General features: G+C 40.2%; 3 protein-coding genes across 6 annotated transcripts in view; 1 reads left to right on the forward strand and 2 right to left on the reverse strand.

Annotated features, from left to right (window-relative positions):
• The window catches only part of PARN (poly(A)-specific ribonuclease), a 41,763-nt gene extending 37,160 nt beyond the window's left edge, over positions 1-4,603 (reverse strand). The window contains exons 1-9 of one of the 3 annotated variants that reach the window (XM_054643594.2): positions 4,455-4,603; positions 4,100-4,177; positions 3,169-3,248; positions 2,749-2,816; positions 2,573-2,654; positions 1,818-1,878; positions 1,348-1,513; positions 1,070-1,135; positions 274-312 (exon numbers count right to left, since the gene is read on the reverse strand). In XM_054643594.2, the coding sequence (XP_054499569.2) occupies positions 274-312; positions 1,070-1,135; positions 1,348-1,513; positions 1,818-1,878; positions 2,573-2,654; positions 2,749-2,816; positions 3,169-3,248; positions 4,100-4,177; positions 4,455-4,473 (659 nt within the window). In that variant the 5' untranslated portion in view covers positions 4,474-4,603. Of the gene's footprint in view, positions 1-273; positions 313-1,069; positions 1,136-1,347; positions 1,514-1,817; positions 1,879-2,572; positions 2,655-2,748; positions 2,817-3,168; positions 3,249-4,099; positions 4,178-4,454 lie in introns of those variants that run through there. The other 2 variants (XM_054643591.2, XM_077186999.1) reach the window with 2 other exon arrangements.
• Positions 4,604-4,625: 22 nt separating this feature from the next.
• BFAR (bifunctional apoptosis regulator) lies at positions 4,626-14,120 on the forward strand. Of its 2 annotated transcripts, none has more exons than XM_054643597.2 (8): positions 4,626-5,044; positions 8,438-8,768; positions 9,581-9,779; positions 10,121-10,290; positions 10,913-11,057; positions 11,313-11,483; positions 11,932-12,134; positions 12,950-14,120. In XM_054643597.2, exons 2-8 carry the CDS (start codon positions 8,503-8,505, stop codon positions 13,140-13,142), a joined length of 1,347 nt encoding a protein of 448 aa, XP_054499572.1. In that variant the 5' UTR covers positions 4,626-5,044; positions 8,438-8,502; the 3' UTR covers positions 13,143-14,120. The 2 variants fall into 2 exon arrangements, with proteins under 2 accessions (XP_054499572.1, XP_077043115.1); XM_077187000.1 differs by having other exon boundaries at positions 8,491-8,768.
• Positions 14,121-14,758: 638 nt separating this feature from the next.
• On the reverse strand, positions 14,759-24,403 carry PLA2G10 (phospholipase A2 group X). The gene is made up of 4 exons (XM_054643599.2): positions 23,946-24,403; positions 19,381-19,546; positions 17,760-17,866; positions 14,759-15,350 (listed from the first exon to the last, which is right to left on the reverse strand). Exons 1-4 carry the CDS (start codon positions 23,992-23,994, stop codon positions 15,190-15,192), a joined length of 483 nt encoding a protein of 160 aa, XP_054499574.1. The 5' UTR covers positions 23,995-24,403; the 3' UTR covers positions 14,759-15,189.
• Between the last annotated feature and the right edge of the window lie 1,228 nt (positions 24,404-25,631).

The following is a 25,631-nucleotide window of genomic DNA, read 5'->3' on the forward strand; positions in this document are numbered from 1 at the left end:
ACCTAGCATGCTGCATTTGTTACATAATTCTAGGCTATGCTGGTCTATTCAGGGATTTTACATAGGATAAAACAAATATTAAACTTTAATATCTAAATTAATCATTACAAATAATTTAATGTAATTCATCTCCAGAACATTACAGAAGTCTTCTTTTAAAGGGAAAAATAAAGTGTAAATCAATCACACCACGGTTAAGTAGATACATCTTACCCAGATTTCTTATCAAAAGTACTAAAAATATACAGCAAGGCAGTATTACCAGTAACTTACTTCCAGCTCAAGGTCTGATAAATTAATTTCCTTTGAAATCTAAAACCAAAAGACAATCATGTTACTAACAATCCTTTTACAGAGGGTTTCCTAGGAACGATTTCCAGTTTAAGCTGACTCTGAGTGTTCATTTGTAGAAAGTTTTTTCAAGCAAGAGTCACTGCTAGCAGAACTATAGGCTAGGAAGAAATGGACTGAATTCTGATGTTCAGCTGCCAAACTGTACAAGCATTTACATCGTGTTTTAAAGTTACCCATGTATCCTCTCATCAGAGAGTATTCTGTAGTCATGATCACTCAGTACAGACACAGTGATGGTACCTTATCCCCAGCTTCACCATGTTCTACTATTCCTAAATTAGTTTTTAACTTTTTTTTTTTTAAATAATCATACTCTCCAAATATCTAGTTTCCAAAGGTAAATAGAATTTTGGGAAGGAAACCTACTTAAAACAGTCACACACTGCCAACTGTGAACAACCAATAGCTCAAGAGATTTTAAAAGTTTCTTTATGAAATGCATCTGGATCACTTCAGCAGGAACAAAAGGCAGCTCACACATAAAAGACATTTCTTGACTATACTTAAGTATTTTGCCACTACATGCAGAAGTTACAGCTCAAAATAAATTACAACACCTGTATACATTATCACATGTTCTTAACATGCAAAAATTAGTCAAATGTAGATTTTGCTACAGTTAACCCAAGTAAACATATTCTTCCCTGTCACTCCCCTAATTCCATATGACCAAAATAAAAAAAATTTTAGAAGAAATGCAATTTCAGAAACTGACCCTGTACATGGCTCCAGTTCCAAACTTTCACTTTCTTCATTCTTTAATAAGTCTTCTATCTGTTCCCTGGAAGAAACAGATTATTTGCTTCTGCATCTGCTACTCTATTTTTTGGAAGTTTACAGCTCTCTCCAAAAGACAAGAAAATGCTTCATAGCAAAAAGAGCAGCATTTTACAAACAGTCAAATAAGAGACATGGCTTCAACATGTGAAAATATCACTACAGTTCACATTTTAGTTTTAACAACATCAGAAGATATTAAATAGGGCTACTTACACTACTTTCTCTACAAATTTTTTCTGATCTTCAGGAATTGTTACAGGGCACTTTGTGGAATTAGGAGAAATGTATGACAGAGATCCTGCACCATTGGCTTGAGAACGTTTTTCATCATACTGTTCCCTTAGCTGTCTCTCTTCTTCCTGATTTAAATACGGAATTCCTAACAAAAACAAAGGAAAAGCTCATCATAATTAGAGACTAATTAGAGATGTACAGGGATTGAAGCATTTGCCTCTGTTACACCCCTGCAGACTGAAAGCAAACCCTTCCCTTTCAGTGATTCTTGGAAAGGGAGTCACCATTGGCACAACAGTAGACTGGGTAAGAATAATTCAAGAACTTCATTACGTGTTAAGACAGTATCATGGATGGCAGCCTTTTTTCTTTTGCAGAAAACAGTGAAAGGTGTCATCACAAATTTTGCAGGCATTGAAAGAAATTGAAAACAAACCAAAACAACTCACCGTTGCGAAAAACTTTATTAAAATCAAATCCTTGGTTTGCTAAAAAATCTATACTTGAACTCTGCAACAAGAGAAAAAGGCTTTACAATTGGTAAAAGTAGCTGTGGCATCACTTAAGTTATTTTCACACTTTTAAAGAAATCATACAAAGTCCAAAGCCAAGAACAACCAAGTTTGTGACCCTAAAGAAGCCACGGAGAGTTTAGGCTCTGCTACTTTTCTTATTGATTTTCAACTTCCATAAGGTACAAGAACCATGTACAAGAAGGTACAATCTTGTACCTTCCATAAGGTACAAGAACCATGAATATGGTAAAGGATAAAGATGAAAGAACAAACTATGTGGAGAGAGGAAACAAAAGAAAGCAAAATGTGGTTCAGGAGAACAAATCTGAGACCAGAAAAATGTTGGCAATTGCCTAGGAAGCAGTGAAAGCAAGATAAGCAGATGAGAATAAAGGATTAAAAAAAGCAAGGAAACTGGAAGTTCAATGAGAAGAGGGAAAAAAATAGACTCATCTTGCCAAGTTTGGAACATTATCTCAAATTCCAGAAATCACACATAACAAGTTTTAAAAACTGAAGTCAAGGATATTCCCTTCAAGCTCTCATTTTTGGGATTGCTCTTAACTGATGCTTATTTATTTTATAAGGAAAAAAACCCAACCCAGAAACTTACATTTTTCTACCTTTTAAGCTGAAGTTTGTTTCAGGTATACCTTAACCAAATAAAATTAAACTGCTTTTCTACTAACCTGACAGACAAACTTGACATCTGGTGAATTTCTGTTAAAGGGCTTTGGAAAAATATAGAAATTAAATGACTTCATTATATACCTGTAGAAAAGATGAGTTACATGTCAATACAGCTTGTCAGTATTACTTTAGAAAATCCTCAATTAAGAAAACAAGAAATAAGAGAATAACATACTTTTCTTCTGTGTCATCATATTTAAAAGTGCAAAGGCCAAACTGAAAGAGCAAAAAATCCATGGAATGCTGTAAAATGAAAGAAAAATTCTGCATGAGAATAAAACATGTACACATTTAAACATTACCAGGGTGCATCCAAATATGATTTCTCTCCATTTCAAAATAAAGTGAATCTTCTTAACCAATGTTTGTTTTGCTGGCAATTTCAAAGTAGATACACCAGAGTTTTTCTGCTAGTTTTCATCCCCATTTAATCATCTTCCTATTGGCCCAAGATAACTTTAGTATGCAGCTCCATTCCACAAAGAGACAAGAACTGAGGGAAGTTCCATCTCTCTTTCCTCCTGTTGGTCATACAAACAAGATGCTGCACCCACAGCAGCTTCAGTTTTCATTTTAGTCCATGTAAAGACTTTACCTTTTTAAGTTTCTGATACCTTTCTTCTGGAGTGTCAAAGCCATTTGTTAAAGCACTAACTGAAGGCCCATCACTGATCCCTGAAAAAGCAGAACATATTTTGCTTTGGGTAAGCAAGCTTTTCAAAATTAACCACAGCAAAGAAATGCAACAACTGGCAATTGCTTTCACTTAAAGCATGTATTACAATTATTTAATTTGAGAAAAATACTACTGCAATAAGCCACTCATTTTAATAGGGGCATTCTAGAATTAAAACTCCTCTGCAAAAGCTCTATATTCTGGCTCCTATTCACTATGTCAGTAGCAGCCAAGACCTACCAGTACCCTCATGTAAATGGGCTTCACACCACAATGCAGGATCAAAGCCAAACTAAAAATAGGAAGAGTGTTACCCTGAGATTTATTGAATAACTTAGTCACCTTAAGCACTATGCAACAACTGTACTTCCACAAACACCACATGTAACAAAACCTAGTCTCATCAGTGAACTGAACTCTGCATCCCAAAAGTGAAGTACCAACTAAAGCATCTCTCTGCTGCCCATACTCTCACGGTTTCACAAGCACACACCTTCTTAGTGCTGCCTTTCCCTGTCCTAACACTTGTGGGATCTCCCTCACTTATCCCAGTCCCAACGTGTGCTTCCATGGCACACATAACACCTTCTGGTTTTGTTACCTTGAGCTGCAACAACTATCAGTTGCCATGTTGAAAGATTTCTGTGGGAGCACAAGTATGACATGTATCTGACCAAACCCTTGCTATTGCACATGTAACAGGTGGTTTAATCACTTTGTGGTAGCTCAGCTTTAGCTTTTTCAAGCCAACCTGAGACACATCACAGGAGTGAACTCAGGCAGCGAGGTCAAACCACCTCCCCTCAGAGACTGCCAACAGTTCACAGTGACAAAACAGGTGCAACTGTACCTGAAAACTCTCCATCGATGGCCAGGAAGTCCGACTCTTCAATGGCTTCATACACTTTGTTTAGGTTATCCTTAAAATCTGCGGGTAAAGGGTTAAAACACACTTGAGACTACAACCGACATCCTCCGGGAGCCCGGCGCCCCTCAGGGCCTGCCCGCCGCCCCCCCAGCCTCGGGGCCGCGCCTCCCCGCCCAGGGCTGCGCCTCATGGGTGAGCGGGTAATGGGGACCCCTTCGCCATGAAGGAGAGGCTGAGGCCGGAGCGGCCGCCAGCCCAGGGCAGGGACACCGGGACACCGGAACAGCACAGCGCCAGCGGCACAGAGCTGGGGACACAGGGCCGGGTTGTCACTCACTGCTCCTGATCACCTCCATCCCGCGCCCCCGCCCGCCGGAGCTCGGCCCGGCACCGCCCGGCACCGCCCGCCGCCGCCGCCGAGCGCTTCCGGGGCCGCCCCGCGCGCCGCACGTGAGCGCGCACGTGAGCCCGGGCCGCCGCCATTTCCTACCGGGGCGGAGCCCTCAGGGCCGCCCCGCCCTGTCCGCCCGCGGGCTCGGCGCCTTCAGCAGCTTGGCCTGTGCTCCGAGCGGGCCGCGGGACCGGAGCGGCCGCAGCAGGGCTGCCGGGGGATAGGAAGTCTTACACCAGCCGTGGTTCTGTGGTGAAATGTCACGGATGTGGGCCTCGCCCTCAAAGCCAGAAATACGAAACTAGCAGCAGCCAGGAGGAAGGCATGGGACTCTGCCTAGGAGACACCGGCAGGACGGTGGAGAACTGCTAGCGATGGTGCCTTAATGATGATAATTCCAGGGGAACTGGAGGTATTGCCGTATTACAGAAGGAGCGTTTTCCTGTCAGAAGCGGCACTTTGAGAGCTCGCTGCAGAAGAGGAGCAGGATGGGCCCGCAGCAGCGCCGTGCCAGGAAGAGCTGCCCCGGAGAGCAGGTGCTGCACAGGGACACAGGGCAGGAGCTGTGGGCACTGGCGGCAGAAGAGTTCAGAGGTTGTGCTGCAGGGCTGCAGTTCACATGGCTCATAAATCATCTTTTCCAGAATTCCGGCATAATGGAAACAAATGAAAAATTCTCCACAAATTGTGCGGGGTAATTTCTGCATACAGAAAAAGATAAATAATTATGCAGGATGTAGTGGAGAGAGCTTTTAAAGATTCTTCAATATTAAGCTTTGCCTTTTCAGTATAAGCAATTTATTCAACAGACATTCCCAGCAATTCATCTAGTATGATTAAATGACTCCCAGTAAGGTGTTAGTTAAAATGGCAGAGAAGTTTTTATTTTGCAGTAAATTGGCTGAAGCCTAAAATTTTTATGTTACTCCTCATTTTTTTAAGATGCATTTCTGCACTTTCTAATTAAAGTGTTTATGGCACTTTAAAGTGGTTGATGGCTGTTTTAGAAGCCTGACATTTTCCCACAAGTAGCTGACAAATCTGGGAACTCTTTGCTTCCCTCACCCACAAAATAAACAGCAAGTCAAACAGCAACGTACTGTAATTAAATACTTCAATAGGAGCTGAAGTACTATGTCTTACAGATTAGACATTTTTTACTTCAACATGTATGCATTGTTATGTAAGCGGAAGGAGCACCTAAAAATGAGAGCACAATACAAGCAGTTAGTTCAAGATTCCATGGCCTTTTATATGTCAAAAGTTTTATAAACTGGAACAGAAAGGCCATGTTTTCACATCATTCAAGTCTGCTGCACAGACTATCAAACACTTGTATGCTCTTTTACTTTACTGAACATTGAATGTGAAACTAAGTGAAAAGACACAAAAAAGTAGTAAAAAAACTATATTCTAGAACAAGTATTCTGGGCCACATTTTCATCTAGCATACTAGGGTAGATCTAGATGCACTTCCTCACATGTAGAAGAGGTTGAGTTCTTTCATGCTAGAGTAGTTTAAAGATCTGTTGATTGGTTCTCTGGAAAAAATCTGGATAATATGAGAGAGAAAACAATGAGGGACTATTTTCTTTCTTGAAATAGGCTGGAATAATTAAATGTCATTTGAACTGGGCTTGTAGTTTGTATCAAACTGAAACAGAATCTTAAAATAAAATGTCACTTTTGACAGTTGAAAAAATACATCTCAGAGGTATACTTTAAAAAATTACAGAATCAATTAGATTGGAAAAAACCTCTGGGATCATTGAGTCCCACCTGTGACCAAACACCACCATTTAGACCGTGGCACTCAGTGCTTTGTCCAGTCCTTAAACGCCTCCAGGGACGGTGATTCCACCACCTCCCAGTGCAGCCCATTCCAATATCTGATACCCTTTCTTAATGCCTAACCTAAACCTGCCCTGGTGCAGAGTAAAGCAAGTCCTGTCACTCATTCCCTGGGAGAAGAGGTCCATCCCCACCTGGCTACAACCTCCTGTCAGGGTGTTGTAGAGAGTGAATCAAATTTTTTTGGACTAGTAAAAAGAATTTCAGTAAGGGTGCAGAGACTCATAGAAGTAATTGTGCATGTGTAGATTGACTCTTACGTGGTAAGAATAGTCTCTGTACACGATGCGTTGGCACTGCAGTAAAACTAGCACCTGAAAGTCTCATTTACTCCTAAGATTACACCTCGAATCTCTACTGTAAAATCAACCTTGAATAATTTCTGCGAAGGAATGCTGTCTGGGTGCGCAGTGTACAGTAAACAAGCGTACCTCAGTTCTCACGAATACAGAAGCGTGTGTATTCCCAGAAATGGAGCGCAGCAGCGCTCATGTCCGCTGATAACGCTTGCAATAAAAGGCGAGCGGCGGCCGTGCTGAGGGAGGAGCGGCGCTGCCGCCGTGCTCGCGGGGCGGAAGCGGCGGGGCGGGCCCGGCCCCTGCTCGGCCCGGGGCTGCAGCTGGGGCGCCGCGGGGCCCGAGCGTGTGCCGGGCATCGGGCTGGGGCCGCCTCTGCCGGGAAACGCCGCGGGCCCGGCCCGGCCCCTCCTCGGCCCGGGGCTGCAGCCGGGGCGCCGTGGGGCCCGAGCGTGTGCCCGGCATCGGGCTGGGGCCGCCCCCGCCGGTCCGACCGGGAAACGCCGCGGGCCCGGACCCGGACCTGCAGTGCTGTGCCTGAAGAAGCAGCGCGGGGTGCAGGAAACTGGAGCTGGGAAGAGACAGGACAGGAGCTGGGAATAATTCTGCTGCTGCCTCTTACTTGCTGCAGACTGAGCGGTGAAATATTTTTCCTGTATTTTCCACAGAATTTCTCTTGCCTCTTTCAGGAAAACTAAAAGGATGTTTTTAGGGGCAAAATCTTGTCCTTATTTCTCCTCTTAAAAGTGCCGTTTCAGTTTTTAGAAAGCAAACAGCCCGTGCATTGCCATGGAAATACAGATTTGGAAGTCTAAGGATTCTGATTTCACTATCGGTTTCTGTTTTTGAACTTGTGCTTTTTTTGTAATTTCTGTTTTTTACCTGCTTGCGTGTTTACCTCTTCGTGTTTGATCTGGGTGACAAGTTGGTAATTTAGTGGTAAGCAGGAGCCACAAGGTGGAGAGTGTAATCATGTTTTGGTTTGGTAGTGTCTGAGAAGAAAATTGTCTAGTTCTTGGTGTCTTCTAACATATCATGAGTGATGAGTGAATGATCTAGATCAGTGTTTTTCTTAAGAAATATACTGCTGACTAAGAGAATGGAGTAGGAACATCAAGCAAATATATTTTTTGTAAACTTGCAACCGTCTTAAACTCTTATCTGTGCATTTTCTGTAATGTTAACAAAGTAACTACAAGTAGAGTTAATGTGGAGTTTAGACCTTGGCTGACAAGGTGTGCAGGTCAATCCCTTATGATTATGAAGCATATGACTTGGTGGATCAAACTTTTTTTTTTTTTAACATTGCCCAGCAACGTCTAGCACTGACCTCTGTTAGTAATGTTTTATTCCATATGCTCTGAAAGAAGAGGGATGAAGTGAATTAGATCATTGCATTATACTGGTATTTTATTTTTGTATCTGCTGATTATACTTTTAAATTATATTTTCTTTGACTGGTTTCTTTTACTAAAACTTTGATTAAAGCTACTGTCAAAAGTCATAGTGAATCATAGTGAATTATTTTGTTTCACTTTCATTTTATAACATGGGAGAAGAAAGCATAGGGAGATTGAGCCCAGCTATTTACATCTAGAATCTGCTTTTGATTGGAGTTGGCAATGAATATATTGTTGAAAAAGTAGATCATGTTTTATTTTGGGGAGGGCTAAGTTACTTAAAAAATTTAAAACCATCTGACTGTCAAAAGCGGTGCAATGATAAATCACATTGCTCACAATTCTAAACTTCTGTAATAGCTGTTTTCATGTTGCTTTGCAGAAGTAGTGCCTTATCTGGTTTGAAGATCTAAGAGAGCTTTCTGTTTGTGTAAGGCATAAAGGAAAATGGAAGAAGGTGAGACTTTACCAGGGGAAACAGAGAGGGCAAAAGTTGAACCATGTGCTACTCCTGGCCTGGGCCGGCAGATATCAGTCAGTGAGTTCCTGTGCCACTGCTGCTACGACATTCTGATCAATCCCACCACCCTGAACTGTGGGCACAGCTTCTGCAGGCATTGCTTGGCCTTGTGGTGGGTGTCGTCCAAGAAGAATGAATGCCCGGAATGCAGAGAAAAATGGGAAGGATTCCCCAAAGTCAACATCCTCCTCAGGTGAGGGAACTATTTTGTGAATGTCTTTTTTACATAAATGAAACCACAGAAATTAGCTGTCTGGTTTCCTCAGTTTGCTGCAGATACAGATAACTGGTAATCTGAACTGTCACAAAGAAATTTAAATCCTAAAGACTTTCAGATTGTGCACTTGTAATGAACTGTTCACGCACATGGAATTAAGGGGTGGGGTTGCTTAGTTTTGTTTTCAGGTTTGTTTTGGGGAGGGCTTTCCCCCTCCCTTCTACATTTTTTGGGAGATGGAGAGGCGGGAACCTCAGTCTTCTAATATAGCTGGTTGTTTTCTAATAATTCTGAGTTAGATTGATCTTGGGTAATTGTGTAGTAATTTCTGTAATAGGAATTGTTTTTTGGAAGAAGTGTGATCATATTGCAGAACAAAACTAAAAACATCTACTTGCTGTCTTGAATTACTCACAAGTTGTTTTGTTAATAATACTTTTTCTGGGTTAATAATATTTAAATAAATAGATGGTAGGATTGATTGTAGGCTTTTATGTTGTCTTTTGTTTAGCATTTTTTAATAATTGAGGCTTGCCAGTAGCACACAGAATTCTAATTTTATATAAGAAATAACTTGGGAGTTATGTGATATTTAACTTTAGAAGCTAAGGAAATGGTTTTTTGGCAGTGATTGATAAAATTCTAAGTTAACTAAGCTTTAATAACTAATTTTTTCTTGCTTTTAAGTCTTTATTAAAGGCTGGAAAACAAAAATCCAAAAATTACTCTGTTTTCTGAATATTAAGCCTCAATGGTTACAGTATAATGACAAATATTTTTCCTATCAGGGATGTTATTGAAAAGCTATTTTCTGATGCCATTGAACAAAGAAAAGAAGATATTCAACAGGACAGTGATGTAGCACGCAGCTTAGCAACTTTCCAGAAGCATGGGAACGACCAGATGCCTACAGTTCCAAACACAGGAAGAATCAATCCTCGAGGAGGGTTTTTCTCAGGCGTTCTGACAGCTTTAACTTGTGTAGCAGTAAGTTTCATCTGGTTGGTTTTCCCTATTTGCTTCCTTAAGCATGCAATCAAATATTCTTGAATTACATGCACAGTAAAAACATTGTGAGCACAGAAGAGACTCCCGCTGGGCAGAGTAAGTAAAGTGGCCTTCAGAGCTGTCTGTCAGGAACTACAACTGCAGTGTACAGCAAATGGAAGTTAGTGGGTAAAACTTCAAAATACTTTCTTAAAACCTGAGTGTTCTAGTCTGCATGAAATGGAAGACTCTACGTGTGGAGCCTCTTATTGTGTGTTTATTTATATCATTCATGTATTTGCTTTGCAAGTAAAGAAGCTTTGTTTTATTTCTCTTTGTAGGTGGTTCTACTAGGCTATCACTGGAGTAGCAGAGAATTTGAAGATGATCTTCTTGTCCACAAGCCTGTTGCTAAGTGGACTGCTGAGGAAGTGATACTGTGGCTGGAGCAGCTGGGCCCGTGGGCTTCACATTACAAAGAAGGATTTTTACTGGAGAAAGTGAATGGAAGGTGAGAGGCCTTGTGGTCAAGGACAGCTATTATGTGATTGGACTGTGACAGATTCATTAGGGGTGTCTTGTTGTGAAATGACCATACTGTGTGACATGGATTGTGGGAACATTCTGTTGATGTATCAGAAGAAATTTCAGAAGAAATTTTAACAGTTGCTGTTGAAAACTTTTAGTAGTAGATACTTAGCAAGCTACCTGAAAAATTTCTAAGAACTTGTTAAAATGCTGACAATGCAGACTGAAATGATACCAAGAGTAAATCTACTGATGTATTATCCACCCCTTGCACCTTTCCTTTCTTGTGGAAATGTGCATGTGCTATATGCATATGTATTCCACCCAAGAGCTGTGCTGAAAGCAGGCAAGAGGAAACTGGAAAAGAAGGAAATTTAAAACCCAGGCTCTGAGATGCAGTTGGCATAGAACACTTGATAGGCAATGTAATGATGATCTTTTAAAGTCCCAAAGTTTGCCAACCCAAAGTATTCTCTGATTCTTTAACCCAAAGGGTGCTACCTTGTATCAGTAGCTTATTGTTTCAGTATGCAGTTGTGTATTTGTTAGTCATCTTTTTTGGTGAATAGGCACTGTTTACATTCTTAATTCTTCTGCTTTTGTAGACTCCTCCTAACACTGACTGAAGAGGATTTCACCAAAGAGCCTTACAGTATAGAGAACAGTAACCACAGGAGAGCTATTATAGCAGAACTGGAATGTGTGAAAACTTTAGGTGTTAAACCACCACAGAACCTTTGGGAATATAAGGTAAATTTTATATAAAAGTGTGTCATGTCATGTATATTAATTATTTTTAAAGTAATACCTTTAAAAGAAGATTCTCTTAAAACCAGGAGGAGTGTTAAAGTAGTGGAATTACCTGTGTAAAAACTGCTAAGTTTACTGACCTGTTGTATTTGAAAAAAAAACCCTTTGAAAAATGATTGTCAGAAAATCGAAGTGGCATGTCCCTTTCATGTTATTATTTTACTGATTGAAACTTAATAATTTGATATCTTTTAGGCCGTAAACCCTGGAAAATCACTCTTTCTTCTGTATGCACTGAAGAGTTCTCCAAGACTCAGTATGTTATACCTGTATTTGTTTGATTACACAGAAGCTTTCCTACCTTTCATCCACACAATTTGTCCTATGCAAGAAGACAAGTATGAAGATACTGTCACAAAACTAGTTGTAAGTATTCAAAGCATTAAATGTGCTACTTGCTTTAGTTATAAGCATTTCAAGACTAGCAGCATAAAAACACATGATGTAATTATTCATCATTTCATCTCTACACTATGACTCTAAAAACAACAGATCTACAGAGTAAGTGGTTCTTTGATTTTATTGTATGCAATCACCAGTGTTGCAACCATTATCTTTAATAGGATTGATTTTAGGCTTTTAAGACTTTAAATGTGTGGAACTGATTCTTCTCAACCTCACATGAGTACAGAAAGTGATGTTCTAATCTAATGGAAATTATTGCATTACAGTATTGCCTACTAGCAGGTATAAAGAATTACTGCTTTCAGTGTATAAAACCCCCAGCTTTTCAATAAAAGACTAGTGAAAATAAGCCAGTATTAAGTAAGTTTAATAGAAAATTGATTAACAGTCTCTTTGTTCTTATTTACAGGACCTTAAAGATCCTTCTTGGAGGCAATGGAGGGAATTCACTGTAAAGTATTTATTTTTGCCATACCAGCTGATAGCTGAATTTGCTTGGGATTGGCTAGATGTGCATTACTGGACCTCAAGATTTATAATTGTAAATGCCATGTTGCTTTCTGTTCTGGAATTATTCTCCTTTTGGAGGCTGTGGTCAAGAAGAGAATTGAAGTAAGTCTTACAAAGCTTGTGGAAGAGGGTGGGAAGTACACGGCCTTAGAAAGTAACAGCTTTACAATTTCACAGTTGCTCACTGGAATATCTTTATTTCTGTGCATGCTTCCAAGGGTTTCTTAGAGGTAGTTTTACTCATCAGATGTAGCAAATATGGAAACAGCAACAAGCATGTTCTTAACCACTGGGAGATATTAAACCTTACCTTGAGAACTACCTCTTATGGTGCCTTAAACCTTACCTTGAGAACTGCCTCTTATGGTATTAGCTGTCAGCTGAGAACTAAATACATTAGAATTTAGTCATGAGACAGTGTAGTTATTATGGGATGAGTCCTCAGAATCATAAATAAATTCAGTTATGCTGATACTAGTTCTGATAATTTATCAGAATTTCTGTTTTCTGTTCCTACCTCAGTCTTAATTCAAACATATTAACATTCATAGTTGGTGTGATATTTGGAAATGGTACGGGAGAAATTCTTGTTTTGGTGCGCACTGGGTTTTCCCTTTGCCAGCCAGTAGAGGGCAGAGCGTGCCCAGAGCGGGAGCAGGGGACAGCCTGCGGCTGAGCTGGGGTGGGAACTGGAACCTGCTGGGCTTTGGGGTCTAAGTGCACTGACCCTGCTTCCTCCTCAGATCTGCTGCTACCGGATTCTAGGGAAGTTTTTCCTGGAGTGCAAAATGGTGTTTTTACAGGTACCCGAGGACAGGCTAAGTAATGCAAAGCTGTAGCACCTGTTAGGTTTTCTTACAGCTGGGTAAAAACAAACCAGAAAGTTCCTCTAAGCCTTTCCCTTTCCTTTTTCACAGGACTATTCCTCACAGAATGTGGAGACATTTCTGGAAAGTCTCAACCCAGGGACTTTTTGTTGCCATTTTTTGGCCTTTTATTCCTCAGTTTGTCTGCAATTGTTTGTTTTACTGGGCCTTGTATTTTAACCCAGTTATAAACATTGATCTTGTGGTTACAGAAATAAGGCGTCTGGAGACACAAGTGCAGTGATTGGCATTGGAACTCTTGAGCTGTTTAGCTTCTAAAAATGGACATTTTGAATAAACTTTGCTTTTCTTCTTTATGTATGTGGCAGTGAAAATCGTGGATTATGTTATTTTAAACATATGAAAAAGCTTTAAGATAAGTTACTCTTAAAACAGCTGATTCCAAATTGGAGGATGAAGGAAAAATTAATTTTCTGTTGGAAAAAAAAAAAAAAGCACATTGCTGTATAGCCATGTAAAACTCATACAGTCATCTCACCCTATGTGTATCAGATAAATTTCTTTATTCTGTCCTGAGCATTCTGTGTATTTTCAAGCCTGCCTTAAAGTCAGTGTCTTCTGCACTGCTACAGTGATTTTTCTTTTTCTTTTTAAACTTAGCATTTCATACCAGCAGTGTGTTCCTCAACTTCAGTTTGCCAAAGGAATGCCCTTCCTGATTTGAAAGAACTTCATTTATCTCAGTCTCCTTTACATGTAGCACTGTGACTGCCCTATACAGTCTCACAGTAGAGCTTGTTCCAAAATTCCTGCAATTGAAGGCAAAGGCTACTTGAATTTTCTTGTGTCTTGGAAAATGTGATAATTACCATGGAAATTTTTTATTCAGCTCAGTTAGACTTCATCAAAGCTCCTTTCATTCTCTCTTCTTGAATTCTGTTGCTAATTCTTAAATATCTCATAAAAAGGATTATTTTGGAAAAGTGACCTGACACTGTAATTACTTATGGCAATATAATGTGTGTATCTATGTCTGTGAGCAAGTATTGACTGGAAAGTTATTTGTGTAAGCAGGATTGACATTTGTAAATGTATGTTCCTTTGACTGAATCAAAAGGTAAGATTTTTTTTCAAGAGCTTTGTCCCCCTGTAGTCTGCATTGGTTTGGTTTTTTTGTTTATTTCATTTGTGTCAGTAATGTGAACTAAATTTGCCTATAAATATTTTTCATGATTAAAGATCTCTCTTGAAATCTTCACTATTCCTATAGAGAATTTGGGTTTTGATTTTTGTTTGGCTTTTTATTTTTTTATTTCTTTTAATATTGAAGTACATATCATTAGCTTTGACTTGTGCAAACTTGTTCTTTAGCCCTGCATCTTTGAGTAAGTTGAGGTGGGTGAAAGTAGACATAAAACATTCCTGGATCTATAAATCTTCAAATCAGCAGGTACAAAACAGTGTATTATTTATCAGTTCAGGGTACTGATTTCTCTTCCCAAAGGGTTAAAAATATCTGAAGTGACCCTAGCTAGAATCAGCTTTACATCCTGATGAGGTGTATGTAATTCTGAGCTTCATAAACTCCTGCTGTGCAGGATCAAACACTTGTGAGAAAGCCACTTGGTCCCAGCAACTTCCACATTTTTTTCATGTTTCTGTTTTGGTGATGGTTTGCATTTGCATTTTAAAATCTGGCTCTAAAGTTCTAGGGGTAGAATTCCTCCCTATGCTTGCAGGAAATTCAGGGTGTACATAGAGTAAGGAGTCTGAGCCTTAAGAAATAATCAGCTGTTTAGAAAACTCAATTTAAAAAGTAAATGCTAGGAAAAAACCCCAATCATATGATTCTTCAATGCAGGTAGCATTACTCCAGGTGAATGAAATTCAACACTTAAATTAGGCTTTGTAGTAAGTGTTTAATGTAGATGAGAGGGCTCTTTGTGCTGACACTGCCATTTCATGAACTTTTTCCAGTCAGTTCAAAGTTAACAAATGCTAAGATTTGTTAGTGGAGAAGTTTGATTTGTATCTTATAGCCATTGGAGGGGGGATAAAAAGTTCATAGTGAATGATATTATCAATCTGAAAAATCTGTGAATCTGAATTAAACAAAAATTAACATTGTCAGTTACTCCTTAAGCTGATAAACTCAGATTTCTATTTAGTCAATGATAAGTGTGTGGGAGAAAGTAAATAACAGGAAAAATGTTTACTTTGCCCATTTTGAGGTGGAGCGGCTGAGATGGAATGAAGGAGTATCAAGAAAGGGGAAAATCATTTCTTGTCATTACTGTGGCCAAAAAAAGTCATTTTAGATTTAAATATATTCAATAGTCATGTATCTGATACCTGCACAAAGGCTGAATCTCACCACACAAAAAGTCTGGCCACAAAAGGTATTTTCTGTGGTAGGGAGCTTTAGAAAAACATCTGGCAGCTTCACGGTCACACTCACATGCCATTTTTTGACATTTATCTTCTAGTGAGTCTGAAAGAAAACACAGTGAGTTTGATATTAGTCTGAAGAAATTAAAAATCCCCAATGGAATACCAAGAATTGCTCCCTCACGTTCCATATTTGCAGTACAAATGCCTTACATTTCAAGTGCAATAGGAACTGAGCTTTGGTAAGACTGAGACTCAGTGCATCAGTCACTAATCACTGATCTTGGCAGGTGAAAATACAACAGCCAGATAAGGTCTTAAATACTCTTCTTACAGTTTTTTAATAAAGGAACTCTGATAATTGATCTCTCTTTAGAAAGTGGTATGGGATCCTCCCTGCCTTTCCTCTTGCTCTAGTGAAACTTGATTTTGGGAAGATACTCCATTCACATACCCTTTATAATCTACTCTAGGATATAGCATTAAAAATAATACATGGGATAGATACATGGCATGCAAAGGTGTTCCATGTCCAGCCTAAACTGCCCACCTTTTTTATTAAGGGGTTCAGTAAGAAGTTAGGGAAACTGTGTTTGTGTGATTAATCCATGTCTTGTCATGTTTGTTTTATAATTGTAGTGTTGTAACTTAACAGATTTCTTGGCATGAGTGTTTCTTCTTGGCATGAACATTTTCTTCTACAGCAATGTATTTTGGGTTCAGTGTGCCAACCCAGAAGTGTGTGGTTTTTTTCTCTCTGTAACTGTCTGTAAACTGAAGAATCCTTGATTACATTTTGTCTGTGTTTACCATTTTAAAAGCTTAGCCAAATCACTGCTTGAGATTTGTCCAGGAGCAGAACAAGTGTTCAGTTTGTGAATGAACTCAAATTCTGCCATGAAAGGGAAGTATTCTTAATGTAAATGTCTTTATGCTGCAGCTACTACTCAGTAGCACAGGTAGCATGAGCAACATGATAGGATAAAAATGAAAACATGTTAACTGAGAACTATTGCTTCTTCTTTCTTCTCCTGGTCTTGCTCCAGACTTTATCTTCTCCATGCTATGCCAGGGACTTGGTTTCCTGACACCATGCCTGATATCTTGGCCAGTATTTTAAATATTGTCAGGAGCAAAATCTTTACAGCCAAATCAGGGTGGACTGTAATGAGATTAATTAGTGTGAGGGAAGATGTTTTGTCCATCTGGGGCAGGGGAAGATTTGAGCAAGTAGAGATTCTGAGTGAGGTAGACACTTGGGCAAAGCAAAGATTGAATATGAAAGAGGAAAGGAAGTAATGTCCAAACTTCCATTTGTTTTCAGGTCAGGCAAATTCTAAATTGAGTATGAAATGAGAGTTTTGTGTTCTCTGTAAATGGCCAACTGTTGCCTTTAAAACATGGTAGTCAGAAACTCAGACTTGTTTTAAACAAGTTTATGTAAGGGTTTTTGCATTTCTGTAGTGCAAATAATAACCAATTTTTAAGCTCATTTGCATTCTAGGTAGAAGCATAAAATTATATCCAAAGTAACTGACTGAGCATCTGATTTTAAAAACAAAACAAGCAAACAAAATCCCAAACAGCACACAAACAAAAAATCAATATAAAAATGTAGCAAGAAAAAAACCCTGTAAATATTGGGGGCTTGTGAGAAGCTACAGTTTTAATGAGTCTTTAAATATATTGAAAAGCATTTGCTAAAACTTTGGGAGTTATGAACAAATAATGCAAAAGAAAAGCTGCTTTTTCCTGTTAACCATTTTTTGGGATTTTTCTTTCTTTGTGATTTCTTTGTCCTTCCCTTACCTCAGCATGGCAAGTATATTTTGGAACAATCCAACAAAATTTATCAGGATGTGGTCGGCAATCTGTTGCAATTTGTACACTTGTGTTATGTAGATATTTTCAAATTAATATTTGTTAATTTAACTTCCAGAAATAAACATACTCATCAAATATTTTATTACCTCATTGTTTGAAACTGTAACCTATAATTAGCAATTCATCAGTGCAACTGATGAAGGATAAATATGCCAAAAACATATCCATTATAAACTTACAAATAGTGGGGAATATTTTCTGCTAAGTAGGGAAAACATCCTTTTTAAACTGTTACAATTTTCCTATCTCCTGTTTGTAGTTGCTCTCCAGCTGGAGACTTGCAGGGAGTTCCATAACATGGGTTCCTCAGCAAATGTAAATGCTGAGTTAAAGGATGGTTGTGGTTGTGTTTTCTGAAAAGGCAATAGATGCTTGTGGCTCACAGTTTTGTTTGCTTATGTCAGTCAGAGGGAGGATTAAGAAAAAGAAACTGCATTCAGTTGATTGGTTTAGCTGTGCTTTCTGGAGGCACAGTCTATCCTGGCAAAAAAAGTTACAAAAGGAAGGATGGTAAACTAAGAGTTTTACAGTTAATTAAGAAAACACCTTTCTAAAGAGATAATTAGTAGAACTAAGAAACAACCAAACCAAGCAAATAACACCAAAAAACTCCCAAGTGCTCACTCACCACACACAGCAGAATTGTCTTTGCATTCCCAGTGGTAACTTTCAGTCTTTGGCTGACACCCTGCTTGCTCTGCCCTCCCATAGCAGCAGTCGTGGTGAAAGCAGCACCTGAGAGGAACAGAGATGGTGATTTATGGTCACACAGTCTGGTGGGGTTTATCAGTGGGTCACTACAGCTGTGGAATAATAAAACACTCAACATCAGTGAGTGTACAAGCATTACCTGCTCAAGAACCAAACCAGGGTCATGGTTTAATAGATCACCTGGAAAAAATTACTACTTTTTCATGTAATAAGTGATGAGAAAAATGTCTGATATACATTGAGCTATTTGAATCCACAGAGCATTCTCAGTTACATGTGAGAATGCTTTTCTCCTAGCCCCTTCCACAAAATGAACTGTTAGCTCATTATCATCAGAAAATTTGGAAAGTTGCTCAAAATTATTGTTTTGAAATTGTTCTTGTCATAATTGGCACAAAGAATTTTTAGGCTTTCTATTGACATTGTGAAACTGAACAGTACAGGTAAGAATTAATGGCATTTAATGCTTAAAAAAGGCATTAAACTATGCTGCTGTAGTGTCTCTGCTGTGGAATCACTGCAAGCCCAGAAAAGCAAGTAGAGGACCTGTAATGATGCAGCTTGTAAGTTTTTGCTGCAAACTAATGACATCCTTTCTTTTTGACTTGCTGGAAGAACTGGAGTTATCCACAAAGTGGATTCATTCATTCATTCATTCATTCATTCATTCATTCATTCATTCATTCATTCATTCATTCATTCAGTTTCCTCCTGACAGACTAAAACCATCAGATTATGTTAGGTAGATGGTGTTTAGGTTGCCTGAGGAACTTGTGTCTGCAAAAGGAAAAGTTAATGCTGTGAGCTCTCACTTTGCAATTACTGTTTTTCCTGTGCTTATTAAGTAATTACTTGGTCATTCCCCACAAATCATTGTGTAAAGATCCTGTGGTACAAAACAGTTGAACAACACAGCTCAGTAAATCCATTTCATGCATAGAAATTTTTAAAAAACCCCAAACCACACAACAACAAAACCAGAACAAAACCCAAAATCATCTTCTTGTCAGTTAATGTTCAATTATAAGTTACATTGATGATCGCCAGTATGCTATGATTTAGTACTAAATGGAAAGGTTTGGGTTTTAGAATTATTTTTCAGCAGGTTGAATTTTGCATAATTCTTATGTATTATTTTGAATACTAATAATGGAATGGAACTGTCTAATCTAATGGAAGATAGTAAAATCAGAAGATTTTTTATTGCCATTGTTTTTTGATTTTTACTTTAGATAGCTTCAACGTTTGAACTTTAAAGCTTCTCCAACAAGACTTTAGTTATTTAACTCTTTGTTGAAACACAACAGCAAAGAAACTCAGTTGTACTGTGAATCCTGTACTAATGCAATGAGAATTTGAATTAAAGGCAAGAGCGTGTAGATCTACAGCAACACAATTTGGATGCCTCAGCATTTCTTAGCAATCTGAGCTGTGTTTAAACTTCGTTCCCTCTCTCAGATAGGCCTAATTTATATTTTAGTTCTTTCATTTGCCATCTGCATTCAGCACTGAATCATTCAGATAAATGGTTGTCTCACCAGTCCACTCTGTCCATGGGCCATCCCTTTCCCCCCAGGCCGCAGTAGCAGCCGTAGCGCAGGTAGGCGAAGGGCGAGCGCCCTGTGCTGCACCGGATGGCCCCGGCCAGCTCCAGGATTCCCCGTCGGCTTCTCACACGGCCTTCCCCAACAGTGCCCTTAGAAACTGCAAGAAAAACTGTTATTCAATCCAACATGCAAATATAAAATAGTTGGGATCGTTTGGGTTTTTAAAGAGTTGATAAGAAATGACAGTACTTGAAAATAATCCAGTTTTATTTTTGACACTTTGGGGCCACGCTGCATGACCCAGCCCATAGTGAGCAGAATACTGAACCCTGAGAACAGCTGCAGTGGTTTCCTGCCATGGAGGCAGTGTACAATGGCAGACCAGTCATTTCCAGCTGCTGAGGGCCAACATGTGTTCTGTGGCCCAGGCCCACCCAGTTGCTAAGATTAGCTGCTCCACGGTTTTCTCTTTTACATAATGTGCAGTTTTGCCTATATTATTTTGTAGAATGTAGTGCTTTACATTGGAAGGAAAAGGTCCTTTATGATAGGGTTTTGGTTTTCCTCATTTTTAGACAAAGCAGCCAAATAACTGGTGGGGATGGTGTGGTAGATGTAAGGCAGGGAAATAGATGGGTGCTTGGAGTTTTTTCCAGGGAAATGAGAAAGGTGGGGTTTAGTTATTTTCCTGTTTACTTTTGTTTGGGGTTGTTGTTGTTGAAGTGATTCTCACTGTTATTTCTCTGGAACAAAATTTACTTTAGGAACTCTATTTTAACCATCCCATATCAGTACTAAAGCAAGAGATCCCAAGCAGCAGAAAACTGTTGAGACTCTGGGTGACATTTTTAGGGGTTCATGTCATGCTGAGAGATTGAACTAACACACTGAAGACCCCAATGGTGATGGGCAGCCTTTCCTTGCAGTGCAGGCTCCAAGCTATTTACAGCAAATTTTAAGAAGCTGAATGGCGACAAAACAAATTCATTTTAGAAGGCTTCCGATTAGAGTTTCTTATTAATTAAACTAATTACATATTTTGGTATAGGGAGAACAGTTTATAAACCTAAACTCCAGTACTGGTTACAGATTACAAAAGGCATTAAGATTTAATAATTGATAATACCTGTGATGGAGACAGACAGCAGAAAAAAAATAGATTTCATTGTTGAAGGCTTTGATAGTTACTTTCCTACAAAATAACTATATGGTTATGCAGTTTTTATGTAATCTGCATAAGCACATAATCTATTATAATAGCATAATAGAGTAACCTTTTGTAATGGATTATATCATAATAGATTATGTGATTAACTATAATCAGTTAATGGAAAATATGACAGAAAAAATACCGGTCCCAGCACAGTTGAGTAACTTGAAATGTGTGGGATGCTGGTGACCTCTGACACTTGTAATGTCATGAAACAGTGGAATTTAAACACCTCATGAAATCACCTCAGTAAGAAATTCAATTGGTTTGTGTGTGAGAATGGTAAAAAAACCATTTTAGGAAGAATCTGAGGCAGCATCACTTTCCTGACTGGTGACCACTCCCACATCTTGTCTCTCCTGCTTTCTGGGCATGTGATCTAGGGGCAGAAGTGTTGAAACAAGGGTGTTTAAACTTGCACATGCAGCTTTGGCCATTGATTAAAAGCAATCATATCCTGAGGAATTAAGAAAAGCTTCCTTGCTATGTAGTTGATTACAGTTTCATTTCAAAACTGCTGAGTTGGCACTGAGCTTCCTTGCTGAGACAGTCCACGGGATCTGTTGTGCATGGCTCCTGTTCCTAAACATTACCTGTGTGTTTAGTGGGAAGTTTTGGTTCTGGGTAGCAGAAGCATCCATTTGGTTATAAACAGATTTGTTTTATGATAGCATTGAGAGTGTTATCTTCATTGTCAGTACAAGTTCAGTAAATTCTGAGCTGAAAACCCTGCAATAAGGCCACAGCATTACAAGTGACAATTGGTTATGCTCTTCAATGTCAGTAATGGTTACTCTTGTAGACAGCCAGTAATGGCTGGAGGAACCATGGTTAATGGCAGAGCTGTGTTTGCTCTGCATGACCTTGGGGATTCTGAAAAAAGTGAAGAATTTTTGTGTTTTAGTCCCTGGTAACTGGGGAAGGATGGTGTAGGAGAGATACAAGTCATTAAGAAGAAAATAAGAATTTCCAAATCCTATTCCTGGTTTCATCAGAGAATTGTTTGTTAACCTGGGACAATTCCCAGTCCCTTGATTTAAATCCATGACAAGTAGAAGTGATGAACTCTCTGACCTGAGGAGCTCAAGTATAATATGTCATGTGTCTTAAAGGACAGGACATAAACTTTTTGTCCTTGTAATATATTTGTGTTACAGTATCTGGACATGCAGTTGTAAACCAGCATGGCATAGATACTCTGAATGTGATACTCTGTTTCAACAGCTTTATGAGCTGAGTTAATAAAAGCAATGAAATACCGTCTGAGAATGCACAGAGCTATGGAAACAATCAGAGTATCAATATGTTGATGATGATAGTATATATGCTGTTTTGTGGATTTAAAAAGAATTTTTAAGCCATTCTTTCAAAGACTGAGGGTACAGAAACATTTTTTTATGGTAAATATGTGTAAAAATTCCTTTAGGGATATCTCTATGCAGTCATAGTGCTCCAGTAGTTCTCAACTTGATACTTGGGAATAAGCAGACTTTCTGATGCATTTCCAAAATCTTGCAAAAAATAACTGTATGCTTTATAGAAACCTTAGTTTTTGCTTATCTTTTTACCTCTTGTTTCATAAGCCATCAGGAATGGCCTTTTTCACCTCATTTTATTGCCCACACAACTTACATGCTATCTCCACAAATTCTGGTCACATGTAAATTTTCTGAAAGGTTAAATTTGCCTGTCTTGATACTTTGGACCAGTTGGGAAACAGGTGAATTGCATTTCCCGTGCTCCTCACTGCCCACGGAGTGGGTGACTGAGGTGCCTGACTCAGAGCTATCGGAGCGCAGCCAGGCTCTGTAATGAGCACTCCAGGCTGGCAGAAACAGCGATTTCATTGCTTTCCTTACTATTCTTCTGGGGTTTGTCCCATGCAGAGGATGAAGTCTGGAGGATGATCAAAATGCAGAAGGAATCAAAGGGGCAATCTGAGGTCAGGAAGTAGAATTGGGGCAGGGAGCTTGGTGGGCCCTAAGTTGGCCCCATTATGCAAGCACCTTACCTTATGGGCTTTAATCACAGGACTGCCTTCCCCCAGACCCTGCTCCATTCTGTGCCCAGAATCTGTTCTAGGAATTAATTGAGGCTCTTTAGGATCCTGCTATTTGCAAGATTTGGTGTGGTGAATTTGCAAACTGTGTAGGAATGTATAAGAAAACCTGCAAGAGAATCTTTTACTTAAGGCAGTTGATTGCTATTCTGGAAGACAGGATTTTATCCTTACAGCTGTCACAAAGGTTCAGCATGAAGTTAATTTAACCACTTTAAAACAATGCCTATTGATGTTTACAAATAGTAGGCTCCCAACCTGCTGAATATCCCGGGGTTGGAATACCAAGCTACCACAGCACTCAGTGAGAACCAGGCTTTGAGTAGTTGGAGTTCCACATCATTTTATGTAGTTGTAAGTTAAATTGGGTTCTACCATGTCACCATGGGAACCTAAAATTAGAGGATGCTTTTTTGTGTCAGCCCACATACCTATCTGAAAAAGAGGGATGATAATATAGTTTCAGAGAAATTAGTACAATCAGATAGTGTACTGATGAATACCTCAGAAAACCTATGAGGAAATGGACTGTGAATTGTTACAACCAGTCTTTAACACTGATTAATAAATAGGATGTAGGAGACAAAAAAATAATTAAATATTTGCAAAGTGACTAATTGGCTGTGTGAAGGTGTGAGGCAGGGGTCCTTTAATTATATTCTCACATCATAACTGATTCATGAAGACTGATTCATTGTTCAGAATAACCCAGTTAGGGTTTTGTAGGCGATCTCAGTCCTAGCAATTCCTGCTTCTGAACTGCTTAGTAACTCAAGTGCTCCGTGACAGCTCACTGCAATACCCAGAGAAGAGCAGGGGTAAAGCTACTGACTTTATGGAAATATTGTCATTGCACGTGCAAGCTGCAATCTGATTTGAAACACGGAATTTCGTTAGCGGAGTTGAACATTACCGATGAGCTTTACAGAAGTCATGTGCGCCCCTCCAGCCCCGCTGCCGTGTGCAGGTGCGGTCCGAGCATCGGCCGGGCTGTCGGGGCGGCTCCAGCCGCCGCTGGCAGCGGCCAGCCGGGGGTTCCCTTGGGCGAGTCCCAGCCTGCTGTGCCCGAGCGCTGGCCACCTGTCACAGGGGCTGCTCTCCCTGGAACACCGGCACCTCCCGGGAGCGTTCCTCCCAACACTCCTTTCTGTACCCGTCTTCCCACCTGCCATCCCCATCCGGCCGGCTCCGGCCAAGGGAGCGCATCCAGCAGAGCCCGCGGCCGCTGCCCTGGCGGGCAGGACCGTGTGGGTGCCGAGCCCCGGCCCGGGGCCCGGCTCTACTCACCGGCCACCGGCAGCAGCAGCAGCAGCAGGAGCGGGGGCAGCGGCGCCATGGGCAGCGACGGGCGGGGGCGCGGGTCCCGGCAGCGGCGCTGTGCTCGGCGGCGCAGTGTGTAGGTGTGAGCCGCAGCCCGGCGGGCCGCCTATAAAAGGCGGCTTTGTGCCCCGAGCCGGGTCCCCCCGAGCCCAGGTCCGGGCTGTGCTGTCCATCTGGCCAGAAGGGAGGAGCTGCCGCTGGCGGGAGCTGGGAGCTGTCACTCGGGCAGCGGAGCGCGCTGCAGGCACGGGGATCACACCCCGCCGGTCTCTGATGGGGCCGCCTCTCCGCTCCTCCGCACCTTCCTGCTCTGGCAGCTGTATTTTCTTTTTGAATTACAGCAGTTCCTTGGTACTTTAATCCAGATCTAGAAGAGGAAAGCAGGAACTGTGTTGTAAGTTAGTCTAGTGGTTAATTATAACCAGTGCTGAAGACGTGCTCTATCTGGAGTCTGCATCAGCCAGACTTCATCTACTGATTGCTCCTTTCCTTGGATGACTAAAGGACAACCAACTCCTAAACCGGTTGCGGGTATTTGTAGCTTGATAAAAACTTTTTAATTGTACTGCAAACAAAATAAACTCTCAAAGTGAGTAATTTTTTTATACATTGTATATTTGCATATTTTTCCATTCCCTTTCCAACTCTTGCATTACTTTGTAAAACATACAACTAGGTATGTTAATGTATCTTATTACCAGTTCCATTGCTTCTCTCAACACACAGACAATACCACTTGCTTTTATGTGATTTTTTTTCTGTGTTCATACTTTCCAACTATTTCTTCAGACCTTTTATTATTACACTGAAACCAGTGCATTTCCTGTCAGTTGTTCAAGCAATCAGGAGCCCTGAAATTTAGAGTATTGATTTTGTGTGCATGTGTTTTGTCTTGTGGTGTTTATACTTTTTCTTGTTTTATTGGCATTATTATATTCCAGGATATTACCACCATAGGATCCCATTGAGGCCTACACTGCTAGGATATGGAAAGAGAAATAAAACTAGTTTTATTTATGGAACTTACAAAGAATTTTTTATTTGTCATGTCATCTCACTATTGGAGAGAAGCTGGCAGTTTGGTGGGGGGGTTTTGTGTATGGTATTTTCATCAAAGAAATTAAATCTTTTTTTCATGCACATACGGAGGAATAATTCTATTTTTGCATTAAAATGCTCTGATTTCTGCATTATAACATTTGTCTTTATTCAGGAGAGGTAGAAGATCATATGTGATATGATTCCAAGAAACAAAAAGCATGCACAGACAGATCAGATTTGTTTTTGTAACGCTCTCATTAATCCAAGCTCTCGGAAATGTTTGTGTTGGCACAGAAGTGAGGGTAGCATGGGATAAATGTGGAACATTGATTGGAGGCAGGATGTTGATATGCCATTGAACACCTAGTGGGCTTTTGTGCAACCCCTGCAGAGCACCAGGCAAGGTGTGGCGGCTCAGCCAGGACTGTGCATGGCACTTTGCAAGGCGGAGGGTGCCTGTGGGAACTCCACACAGCAGAAACAAGCAGGATTCCCACGCAGGGTTCTCTGCTGGTGCTCTGCAGAGAGGGGAAGGTTGCTGGAGGCTTCCCTGATGCCTGCAGATCTGTACCAAGCAGCCACAGGTGCTGTGTGCTGGGACAATGCTGCCAG

Source organism: Agelaius phoeniceus, chromosome 16 (genome assembly GCF_051311805.1).
Source record: "Agelaius phoeniceus isolate bAgePho1 chromosome 16, bAgePho1.hap1, whole genome shotgun sequence".
Taxonomy (NCBI): domain Eukaryota; kingdom Metazoa; phylum Chordata; class Aves; order Passeriformes; family Icteridae; genus Agelaius; species Agelaius phoeniceus.